Source organism: Psammomys obesus, unplaced genomic scaffold (genome assembly GCF_907164565.1).
Source record: "Psammomys obesus unplaced genomic scaffold, mPsaObe1.curated_primary_1811, whole genome shotgun sequence".
Classification (NCBI taxonomy): domain Eukaryota; kingdom Metazoa; phylum Chordata; class Mammalia; order Rodentia; family Muridae; genus Psammomys; species Psammomys obesus.
This window is the reverse complement of record NW_026596057.1, coordinates 17,122,067-17,135,058: the sequence shown is the minus strand read 5'-3', so window position 1 is coordinate 17,135,058 and position 12,992 is coordinate 17,122,067. Positions and strand designations below refer to the sequence as shown.

General features: G+C 42.2%; 1 protein-coding gene across 3 annotated transcripts in view; it reads right to left on the bottom strand.

Moving 5' to 3' along the window:
* The window catches only part of Rgl1 (ral guanine nucleotide dissociation stimulator like 1), a 257,004-nt gene that overhangs the window by 68,063 nt on the left and 175,949 nt on the right, over positions 1-12,992 (bottom strand). For all 3 annotated transcript variants that reach the window (XM_055624477.1, XM_055624479.1, XM_055624478.1), the window contains one exon: positions 2,069-2,277. In XM_055624477.1, the coding sequence (XP_055480452.1) occupies positions 2,069-2,277 (209 nt within the window). The remainder of the gene's footprint in view (positions 1-2,068; positions 2,278-12,992) is intronic.

Genomic DNA, 12,992 nt, shown 5'->3' with positions numbered 1-12,992 from the left:
CTCTGCCTCGGCCTCCTGGAGGCCAGTCTGCAGGCTTCCAGATCTCTACGCTGTGGTGCATTAGTGGCTCTTCTATGAGATCATTATAGGAGTCTCAAAAAGCTTTCAGAAAACATGCATATGTGTAAAGGTGATCCTTGTGGCATTATGCTCACAGATTTTTAAAAACTAGGAAGTGCTTAATCCGCTATCCGTGAAATTATCAACTCAGTAAGTACTAGAAAGCCACTAAAAAAGAACCTAGAAAAATCCACCTATACTTGCTTATTTGAAAGAACAACTTACATTTTTTGTTTTTTGTTTTTTGTTTTATTAATTACACTTTATTCATTTTGTATCCCCCCATAAGTCCCACCCTCCCTCCCCTTTCTGCATGCATGCCACTCCCCAAGTCCACTGATAGGGGAGGTTCTCCTCTCCTTTCTGATCTTAGTCTATCAGTTCTCATCAAAAGTGGCTGCATTGTCCTCTACTGTGGCCTGGTAAAGCTGCTCCCCCCTCAGGGGGAGGTGATCAACGAGCAGGCCAATCAGATTATGTCAGAGGCAGTCCCTCTTCCCATTACAATGGAACCCACTTGGACACTGAACTGCCATGGGCTACATCTGTGCAGGGGTTCTAGGTTATCTCCATGAATAGTCCTTGGTTGGAGTATGAGTCTCTGGGAAGTTCCCTGTGTTCAAATTTTCTTGTTCTGTACTTTAAATATGCTAGCCACTATTAAAAGCCTTTACAAATGATGATTCACTGAATAAACAAAAATATCTCTGAGATGGATGAACATGTAAAAATAAAAATTGTAGGATACACTGTGTGCTCTGATTGATTCAGTTTATACACTATATGCGCTGTAAGTCTATATAGTCAGGCAGCACTGTAGCCAATGCTCAGCCTGGTGACCTCTCACAATGTACTCACTAAACTCTTCTAACAAATAAATAAGCCTGTAAAGACATAATATATGATGCATTGTATATTAAGAATGTATATGTGAAGTTTTCATATATATATGAAATCTATATTTTAAAACTTAGTGTTACTTGAGAAAAACAGCAATTTGAGAAAGCTTTTTAATTATTTCTTTTCATACCTTCATGGTATAGGAATTTTTAACATTTTCAACATGATTTGTATATACTTTTAAAATTAACACATACCCCCCCCCACACACACACACACACCAAGCCTAACAAAAATCAAAAGCATTGGCTCCCACTTCCTTCCTTAGGCAGGAAACCCCAGACTACAAGGATCTGAAGGAGGAGTCTCATGATTCTAGAACAATTGTTTGGCTGACAGTTTTCTTTGTCCCAGGACTAAGTCAACATAACGATGTGTTTATAAAATAGCTAAGGTTTACTATAAATAAAACAAAGTAAGGAGGAAACAGACAGGCTGTCCATGTGTGGGTTAGTGTCCACTGCTGAGTCCACATGCTCCTTCCAGCATAGAGCACGGACATCACTCATGTACAAGTCCATTAAACACTGAAAACATGGTGAATGCTGACTGTCACTGCCAGAGTCCTGACTCATCAGCTGCTTCCTATGAATCTTGGATGATCATACGTGCTCATCATACATATGAGCACATTCAGTCTCCAAAACAAGGAGATTCCTAGCTGGTTGAGTACTTGTAAAGCAATTACAAAAATTAAAAATTAATCTGTTTCCAATTTGAAATTAGGGGCAGCTAACAGAAATTGAAATTTATAAACAGTTGAATCTCTGTTTATGATGACTACTTATAACTCTTCTGTTTAAATTTAAAGATTTCAGTTATTGCTTGATTTTTCTTTGTTTTTGCTTCTGAGACAAAGCATTGCTATGTGGTCCAGGCTGGTTCAGCTTCCCGAGTATTGAGATTAGAAGCAGATATCACCGCACTCAGCCTTTATGCCTTATGAATGCTTTGAATGAGATTTTTACAGACCATATCATTGACTCTCTGCATGCCACTCGTTCCAAAGGTTGGCCTTTCCAGTTAATCTCTCCTCCCTCCCAGCCTTGCAAGTGCCCGTGATTCTGAGCCACACTCTGGTCCCTGGGCACGTGCTCTTAGATCTCACCTGTCCAGCAGCAACTCCAGCACTTCCTTGGTCGATGCAAAGCCTCTGTAAGTCGACAAGAAGATGCTAATATAGGTAAAGTCATTGTCCCCGAAAGCCGTCAGCAGGTTCTCCACAAGCTTCTCCAGGGTGCCAGCTTTGATGGTCCTGATCTTACACGTCTCATACTGAGAGACTGTGTGTCCTGGAGGCAACTGGTCCCCTTCAACCTAGGGGACGAATTCATTGTTAGCATCAGATGACATGCTTCCCTGTGACATGCAAAAGTGAAAACACTGAAATCGTTAGTCAGTGCTTCAGTCTACTCCCACACAACTTCTCTGAAAGTCCTGTAAGGCAGTGTGTTCTCCTGTGAGCACAGTGTGGCAGAATGGTGGCCACTGAGGCGCGTGTGTGGCGGTGGCTTCCCTTTCTCTCTGAAGAGACAGAGATTATTACTTTATAGCTAAACAATGGCTTCTCCTTGCATGCCTAGTGACAGCAAGGGTGATGGGAATACTTTATCAAAGATGTTTTCTATCACCCAGATGGAGTTTAGCAATCGTCAACTATCTGGTCTTCTTTTTCCTGATAAAGATAAGACTCCAACTCATTTTTAAAGACAGTGCCGGCTAAGGTATGCCAGAAGAGAGTCAGCACATAATGGTTCTAGAAAGCTGACTGTTTCAAAATGTTATATATATATATATATATGCATATATGTATACATATACATATATATGTATGTATATATATTTACATATACAACAGAACACACAAATATATATATAATATATTATATACATATATATACACATATGTATATACTACATAGGGTTTATGCGAGCAGACATGGTCACAGCTTGAAAAATGAGCGAAGGAGGAACTCTGTTCTCAGTGGTTCTCTGTGGAGGCCTAACGTGATCTGACAGCCATCAGCCCACAGGCAACAATCTACATTCTACTTTCATACACCAGCAACCAAGAGAAGAGGCAAAAACAAAACAAAACAAAAACAAACCACCTCTTCTGCAAAGCCTGGGGCTTATCCCAGGAGAGCAAGGGAAAAGATGATGGGTGTGCAACCCGGCTCTTGGGAAATTTGCAAACAGAAAAGAATAAGCACATATGAGAAACAACTAGCACCACACAGCAAACCTCCAGTTACCAGTAGGTATCATTGCACATTAACACACATAACCCATAATGTGTAAAGATTGGTGATAAAATGTGAAAGGCTTGAAAACTGAGGCTGAAGGAAGAGCATCCAACTGCAGGAAAAGAAGGGTGTGCCTTGCACGCTCAGGAAATCTGTGCCTGGCAATTTACATGCAGATGTAGTTTTCCAAGCTGAACTCCTTTATGGGTGCTGAGGAAACTGACCCACCAAGAAGAAATCTGTGGTAAATCTGTTTCCAAAGCAAATAATTAGTCTCACTGCTGAAAAGTATTGGCACAAAAACAAAAAACAAAAAACAACAACAAAAAAAAAAACAAAACAAAACAAAAAAAACCTACCAGGCAGCTTATCTGAATTATAAACTGAATTACTTAATATTGGCGGCCTGAGGCCTAAGCTGAGACAGTCATATGTACAGAAATCAGAGTGACAAGACATGACTCTCTAATGTTAACAACTGAGGCTCCTGAGTTCTGCAGTTTGCTTTTTCTTCGCCTGCCCTGTCAGAAGTTAAAGTACAATAAGGAAATTAGCCCAGGATGCTTTCAAAAGGACCCACAGGGTGGCAAGCCCTGTTAGGTTAGAATAGCTTAATACCATCGTGTCTGGCCGCTGACAGGAACAGATGGAAGGACTACGGGGCCTGGCTTTGTTTCTTCACTTAATTTTTTAAGTTTTCTAAGGACGAGGCTGGAGAAATGGCACTGTAGTTCAAGCTTCCAGCTTTCCCAGAAGACTCAATTTTACTTCCCAGAACCCATGTCAGGCAGCACAAAACTGCCTGTAACTTGGGCTCAGGGGATCTTATACCTTCTGGCTTCCTCCGGCATAAACACACATGTGACACACATGTGGGCATCACGCACACACATACACACATACTTATACATAAATAAAAACTAAAAAAAATTTTAATAGAAAACTTTCCAAGGACACAGATCTGATTGAGGAAGAAGAGCAAACAGTATTTCTCTAGGGCTGTTTGGACTGTTGGCTCAGACCAAGGCCCAGAAACAGTCTTTTTCACTCTGTACTAATTTTACCACAAGCTGAACCTCAGTATCCATCTGTTCCCCAGAAGTTCCAATTAACTTAAAGCAGAAACAATGAGTGAAAGATGTACGGTCTCAAACTCTAATTACATTTTAATTACTGGGTCCAGCACTGCTTTGAGTATGTACTATAAAACACTAGGGTGTTTTGTTTTAAAAGGGGGTACTATATCAAGTATGGAGACTACAGAATCAAAATAAAGTCAAAGATTTCTTTCTTGCTGACTTTCTTAGCCTTCAGCGTGTCCACATATGATCATAAACTCTAGCAGGTAGGAACGCCACACAGCATTTCCAGGTCATTCCCTTTGTTCCGAGAACATCTTCTACAACTTCAGAATGAACTGCAATGCACTAAAGACCTAATTCATGTTTTGTTTTGCTTTTTTAGTTTTTCAAGACAGGGTTTCTCTGTGTGCCTATCCTGGACTAACTTTGTAAACCAGGCTGCCTTCGAACTCACAGAGATCCGCCTGCCTCTGCCTCTCTGAGTGCTGGGATTATAGGCGTGAGCCACTGCGCAGGACTTCCTAATGAATATTTACCACTTTCTACTTTGATTGAGAAAAATCTAAGTGAAGACATTACAAAATATACTGCTAATTAGTTAGGCCTAGTGGCTCACACCTATATGCTCAGCCATCCACAGGCTGAGGCCAAAGAACTGCTGTGAACTCAAGGCCAGCTTGAGCTACACCATAAACTCCACACCAGCTTTGGATACAAAGTGAGGCTGGTTTTTTCAATAAACAAATAAAGAAGCTAATAAATAAAATACAATAAAAAAGTGTATCTAAAAACAACTATATCTCTTTAATCTCTTTCTTAATGTAATTCTAAAAATGTAAAGATGGTTTGTAGTTTTTGCTTTGTACTTCAAAAGACTGTCAAAATAACTATCTGCCTACAGGATAATACAGTAGTGCACAAGGCATGGCTTCTCCCTTGGTAGGAATGGTCAGATTCTAATTTTAGATTAAACTTCCTTCCTTTGTGATATATCAGGGCTCCTTTACCAAGGAGTTTTGTAATTTCATGAGTCTTACCTTACCTTGAAGTGCAAACTCCACTCTAAAACTAGATGTTTCTTACTGAAAGTAAGGATGACTTAAAAGAACTAAAGTTTCACTGATATTGATGTGGCCAAGAACTCAAACACTGAGAAAAGTGCTTGCTGGAGAACTTGACCACATGGGTCCCTTTTCCTGCCAGAGAGCAGATCTGGCCGGCCTCCAAGGCACTCCCTAGGGAATGGAATGGCTGTTCTAGCCAGGCTCTTTCTTTCAGTCTGCATGTATGATTCTCCTTTGTGCCTTGACTGATTCCTGCTCCTCAGTGTTTATATCTGTACAACAGGAAGAAGCCTGGGTGACCTGAGAGATGAGCTTTAATAAAATATGCCCAGATTTAGAAGAGCATTGAGCAAGCAGCAGTTTCAGAAAGTGGAGTACAGAATTGTGCTGTTGGCTGGAATTATTCTCACAAAACTCAACAATGGGTGCTAAGTGGTTGGCGCATTTGTATAATGTTTTTTATAGAGTATATAAAAATATTCTATATTCTTAATAAATGCCCTCAAGGCTGCTTGCTGTCACCAGATAGACCAGGATTTTGTTTTGCTTTGTTTTCAGATAGTTCTAACTGACCAATATTCAAACAACTATATCTCTTTAATCTCTTTCTTAATGTAATTCTAAAAATGTAAAGATGGTTTATAGTTTTTGCTTTGTACTTCAAAAGACTGTCAAAATAACTATCTGCCTACAGGATAATACAGTAGTGCACAAGGCATGGCTTTTTTGAGTACATTCTCAAAAAACTAGCAAGCAAACAAACAAGCAAAAATGTAGAACTATCTGCTGACCAATGAAATCATTTTGAAATGAAGTTTTAGGGAAATGAAATGAAAAAAACATATATACTGTACCAGCAAGACAGCTCAGTGGGTATAGCAGCTTGCCATCAAGACTGAATTCTAACCCACTAAATTCAATCGTGTGGACCCACATGGTAGATGAGAACTGACTTCCAGACGTTTTCTTCTGATCTCCAGATGTATGCATCATAGTACACACATACATACAAGCGCATACACACACACACACACACACACAACACACACACACAACACACACACATCTAAATAAATAAATAAATGTAAATAAACCATATCCTTATGCCATCTGCCATATGCCAGCCTGGATAAACTAAAAATGTTTCATTTTTGCAGTGAAAGAGTCAGTTGGTCCATAATCCTTTTTAAGAGACTTCAGAACCTATTTTTGTTTGTATTATCTTAATAACTTCTAATTGAAGTTTAAAAGAAAAGGGTGGAACCCTTGGCAGACAGTATTTAATAAGTCAGACTTGGAAAGCCAGACAAGGAGGCCTGAGCCTGCCCTGTGGGTTAGCACGCTAACAGGAAACAGCTCAATCTGGGTTTAATCAGAACCCATGACTTTGCTGACAAGACCATGATACCAAGGCCACAAAAATGCTGCAGGGCTGTTTCTTTGGTCAACTACTTTGCTACCAGAACTCGGCTTCTTCTAAGACAGCACACCTAACACCCACGGCATAAATATCTACAATTCTGCCCAAGTAGCCTAGCTGTGTGTGCAGGTTCCCAACTGCCAAAAGTCTGAGTACAGGACAGCAAGCTCAGCACCAGCTTCAGCACGGGGTCGACATCTGCTTGGGTATGGACTCTCTCGTTTGCTAGGTTAGGAGTGCCAGTTAAAGGATGATAAACAAAATTCTTATTGCAGATAAACAATAAATAACTAAATAATTTGGGAACATATAGAAGTGTCTCATGTGGTATTTGGGACCTATCCACAGAACTAAAAAGAATCTACTCCTTATTTTAAATATAAACGTGAGTTTCATAGATATACACACATGCATGTTTATATACACGTATGTATTTATGGATAGGGTAAGTTAAGACATATTTATAATTTGAAGTGAACAAACCAGGATAATTAGCATTTCTGTCACAACACATATTTATCATCCCCATGTATTTCTAACCTTTATATTATTCTCCAGCAGCTTTGAAATGCAGAATTAACACAATTGTCTATGGTCCTAATTATATGCCTTCTCACCAGCCACCTTCCCTCTTCCCTTTCTGACCTCTAGAAACCCCTATTCTCTTTGACATGATCAACTTTCTAAATAGCCACAACTGAAGGAGAACAAGTGGCACTCGTCTTTCTGTGCCAGGCTTATTTCCTTTAACATAATGTCTCCAATTCTGTCTATGTTACTGCAAGTAACAGGATCCTTTTAAGGATGAATGATATTCAACCGTGCATATATACACTACACTTTTACAGCCCACTCACCCATCAGTCCCACACCCTGACTAATGTAAATAGTGTTGCAGTAACAGGCAAGCTCAGGTTTCTTTTCTGAGTAATTACATTATTTCACGTCCTCTGGCGATGTGTCCTATAGTGGGACTGCTTTGATTATACGGCAATTCCATAGTGGTTTGTTTAGGGATTTCCATACTGATAGTGTGTCCCATGTTTTTCTTAGATGAGTTCAGCAGTCCTGTGCTGGCTTACACAACCATCCAGGCCATTCAGTACCATAGAGAAAACATAAAAGGAAGCCATGGGAACCACAGGAGCAGAAGGTAAGCTACTGTTTCTCACCCATCAGATGGCCACAGGTTACATTCCCACAACTGAAGACAGGAGGCTAACAAGCAAAACCTATGGCAAATGATATATTCGTGGTTCCTCGTGACCTGGGAGTGCTCAGAAGAGAAGGCTCAGGGAGACAGTGCACTGGTGCTTATGTTCAGTGCAGAATGGACAGCCACGCAGAGACTCAACTGGGCAAAGGGGCGTGACCTGACCTAAACAAAAGAGCAAGAGGAGATGCAGCACGGCCTGCTGCGGCTGCTCTGTGTGGTATGATGCATTCTATTGCTGTGATAAAAGACCACGACTGAGGAAATGTGTGGGAGGAAGGCGTATGGTCCCAGAGGGATAAGAGTCCATCACCATTGGGGGTTGGGGGTGGGGAGGACACCATAACAGACAGATATATATGGTGGCTGGAGCAGCAACTCAAACTCACAACTCAAACTATTAACAGGAAGTAGGAGAGCACTGGAAACAGTGCATGGCTTTTGAAACCTCAAAGCCCGAACCCAGTGACAGACTTCCCCCAGCAAGGACACACCTCAAAAACTCACCCCAGCAGCCCCACCAACTAGGGACCAAGTATTCAGATGCTCAAGAATATGGGGAACACCACATTCAAACCCCCACGCATGTCTTCTCTGGGTGCAGAGCAGAATCCCGTCTGGGATGAGGGTCTTGGCAGGTAATAGCAGATGACATAAGTCAGGCGACTTATTTATTGCAAATCTTACATGAAAAGGTGGAGTGAGTTTTGAGTAACATTTGAGATCTTCCAACAGCTTTGGGGAAGAGGTGGTTTAGTTTCTGTTTGAAGAGATAAAGGGGAAGGGAAGTCAAAAGGTCAGAAAGAGCTTTCTTTTACACCCTGTCCTTCAGTTCAAAGCACGCCATATGCCAAAGTACCCTATTTTGGGGTATCATCTTCTGATCCCCAGCATAACTCAAGGTGAGTGAAATGTGAAGAGACAGACAGCATATCTTGGAAAACACTGAGAGGGACCCAGTGTGCTGGAGGTGCCAGAAAAGGCTTCCTGAGTAGGCGGTGCCCACACTGCAACTGCACGATGTTGGCAAGGGCACAGCAGGCACAGAGCCCAGCATAAACAAAGTCATTAAGGAGAATAAAGCATGAGGGGAAAGACGGTTTCAAAGGCGACGTGACAACAGAATGATGGCGTGGCTATGTAGCCAGCTGGGTCCTACTTGACTACAGGGGACTTAAGTGGTCTTCTTCAGGGGTGAGAGGCCAGGTCCTCTAGGAAATGGAAGGCCAGCGGTGAGGGCGTACTCTCTCCATGGTCAGAGAAGAGGTACTGAGGAGAGAACTGATGAGGAATGCTTTACGGCTGGGAAAGCAATTGGTGAAGTGTTGCAGTGCAGAGGAGCTTGTGGGAAGGTCTTACCTGATACAAAGCAAAGAGCTGGTCACAGAGAGAATGTTTACAAAACAAGAAAACCATGAAGACTTGGTAAACAATATACGCAGAGGTAAACGACAAAGGCAAAGAAAGAATCCGGGATATTTGCCTCATATCTGGCATGGCTGATTGTACACAAACAGTGTTAGCATAAAAATAAAATAGAAAGGGGGGGGTGTTAGAGAAGTCCTGGATTCTGCTATAGAAATTACATGACTTGAGGAGCTGGAGACATGGTTCCTTGTTAGGGTGCCTGCAGAACGAGCATGAGGACCCGAGTCTGAGTCTGGACCCCCACCACCCATATAAAAGCAGACGCAAGACATCTCTAACCTTGCATTAGGAAGTGGGGTGGCAATGGGTGGATTCTCCAGCCAATGAGCGAGTTCCAAATTCAATGAGAGACCCTGTCTCAAAAAATAAGGTGGAGAGAACTTGAAAAAGATATCCTGATGTCAACCTCTAGCCTCCACATAAACACGCATGCACACACACTCACACACACACACTCGTACATGTATATAAAACACACATATACTGCACACACGAACTTAATTAATTAACTCAAAATACAAAGACACAACTTGAGTTGACCAACCCTAAGAATTCTTATAGTGGGTATGAACTAATACTTGGGGGCATCCAAGAGGCAGTTTAAAAAAAAAAAAAATCTAAAAGTTGGCCACAGAGATGGCTCAGTGGTTAAGAGTGCTTGCTGCTCTTCTAGAAGAGCCAAGTTCAGTTCCCAGCACCTATATCAGGTGGCTCACAACTGTGTGTAACTCCATGTCCAGGGCATCTGATACCTCTGGCCTCCTCAGACACCTGCACTCTTGTGCACATACCCACACCCAGATAAACACACAAACCAAACAGTAAAAGGAAATCTAAAAGCGGCCAGGTGTGGTGGTGCACACCTGTGATCCCAGCACTCTGGGAGGCAGAGGCAGGCGGATTCTATGAGTTCGAGGCCAGCCTGGTCTACAAAGAGAGTCCAGGACAGCCAAGGCTACACAAAGAAACCCTGACTCAAACAAAACAAGATAAAGCAAAATAACAACAGCAACAACAAAAAATATAAAAGCTAAGAAGAAGGGTTGCAGAGGGAAATCTATTACAACAACTAGACAAGATTTATTCTTCCAGGCAGTTGTGTAAAACAGAGTGACAGAGTGACGATGGCAACTGAATGAATGTTAAAAAAAAAAGGGGGGGGGCTTCAAAAGGAAAGCGAGCAAGCGGAGATGAAGCACTGCGCCAGATTCTGTGGTGGCATTTGCAGGCAGAGAGCCCAGAAGAAAGCCTCAAGGCACTGCACGCACACATGCACATATACACACGTACCAACACAGTGCCTTCCATCCAATCATGCAAATACACCCAGGCCTAGCCAGCAGCATGTGCTGCTCAAGCCAGCATGAAACCGCCTGCCAACTATGCAGACTCCTCCTTGACTCTAGTCAGCGGCATCGTGTTAGTATGACTTCAACCACGCTGGCTGTATGTACATCAACTGTGACAGAACAGGCCTCTCAGGGTTTGTCGACGGCAGCTCAACTCTTTTCTCTTTGTGTCTACTCCCAGTCAAGTATTTTGTTGCCACTCTAGTCCTTGACCTCAGAGGAGATAGAAAATTATGCCTCTGGAGTCTAGAATATAATAATGATAATGCTAATAATAATAATAATGATAACAATAAAAGAATGGTAGAGGAGGAGCTCTGCGCATGTTCACAACAATGAACTCAATCAAAAGAACCCTCAGGTGTTGACCATGCATGAAGACACCAGTGGGAACGAAGCCTCATGGCCAGGCCTCTGAAATGAGTGTCCTTCACCCTCAGGAAAAAGCTAAGGGAGTCCTAACATGGAACAATAGCCAGCCTTTATCACACAGAAGCCCCAGCCCCCTCCATCCTGTCTCAGCAGTGTTTCCTAGATCACCCCTAGAGAGGCCAGGAACCGTCCCTGAGGAAACAGGAAGTTGTTTTTTCCACAACAAACTACTTACTTAATATTTCTAACACAAATGACTATTTCTGGTCATTTTTTAAGGGTCTGTAGTTTGCTGTGAATGGTCTCAGCCCTGCCTTTTCTCTGTCTATTTAATTTTTCTTTTCTTGAAATCAGCTCTTGATGCCCAGTCTGGCCTCAAGTGCCTAGCACCCCAGTGATCCTCCTGCCTCAGTTCCCCCAGCACATGGTACTTGAGGTGCCTCTGACTCTGTACCCTGCTCCTGCTTCTGAGGTTAAGTTAGTTCAGAAACTAGCGCTAAACCTCAAAGTCCCAATGTTCTGGTCATCTGCCTATAAAGAGAAATCATCTGTTACCCTGAGAAGTCTAAGGATTTAAGAGTTTGAACTAGGATAGCCCCCGCTGCACTCCCTAGAAAACCCTGCACACTGTCCCACAGAGAACCGTATGGGGCAAATTTTCCCAAATCACAGTCCCCTCCCTGTCCTCTCATTGAGAGCTTCCAGGGTCCAAAATGAGCAGATGCTGTGGTCCCAGGCTCATGGAAGTCCTTGCCGTCTGTACTTTCATTTGATTTGTGTAACTCGACTAATATCTATTTGTAACGGTAGCCAGATGGTAGTGAGCTTCTGTGTGACCTACTATTTTTTATGAATGAAGCCAGCTATGAATGGAAAGCCTTCTCCACAGCCCTGAGTGTTCCCACCAACCTATACATCCCATAGACAGCTTCCTGGGGCTTTGTAATCTTGAGAGAGTTCTAATTTTCCATTCACAGATCCTAAGCTTGGGTGACTGTCTGACATCCCCAAACTGAAGGTCATTAGCTTGGTTCTTATTCAGTGTATTACACTAAGAAATTTCTCTTCTGCGTCTTCTTATGGGATTAGCTCAATTTTAACCAAACTAAACATTTTCCACCATTAGGGGGCTGGAGAGATAGCTCAGTGGTTAACAGCACTGATCGCTCTTCTTGAAGACCAAGGTTCTATCCCAGCACTAACAGGGCAGCTAACAACCATTTGTTATTCCAGTTCCAGAGGATCCAACACCTTCTTCTGATCTCATGGTTGCTCTAGACATGTGCACAGACATGCACAGAGGGAGAACATCCATAGAACATAAAATAAAAATAAATAAATCTAAAAACCAATTTCCCACTCTTACTATCATCTATTACCACAAAGACCAGGCATAAAAACCAAAACTCTAAGCTGGGGATGGCTCAGTTGGCAAAGTATTCACCATGCAACATGAGGACCTAAGTTAGGAACCCTAACACCCACATAAAAAAGTTGGGTACTTCAAGCACATGTCTGTTATCCCAGCACTGGAAGGTAGGGAAAGGAGGATCCAGGGGACTCACTGATAGAAAATAGATAGGATCATCTAACAGAATTGGTGAGCTCCACAGTCAGTGAGAGACACTGTCTCAAAAACTAAAACAATGAACAAATGAGAAAGACATGTGACCTCCAGGTAGCACACACAGGTTCACGAATATCCTGCCACACGTGCACACATACACATGAACACACACACACATTCCTGGGTTTTGAAATTCCAGAAATGATATTGTATAGCTTGTTTCTTTTCCTTTTCAGTTTGGTGATGATGTGATCAAGTTGATGTGTGGCTTAAAATGTCAGCTATAAAATG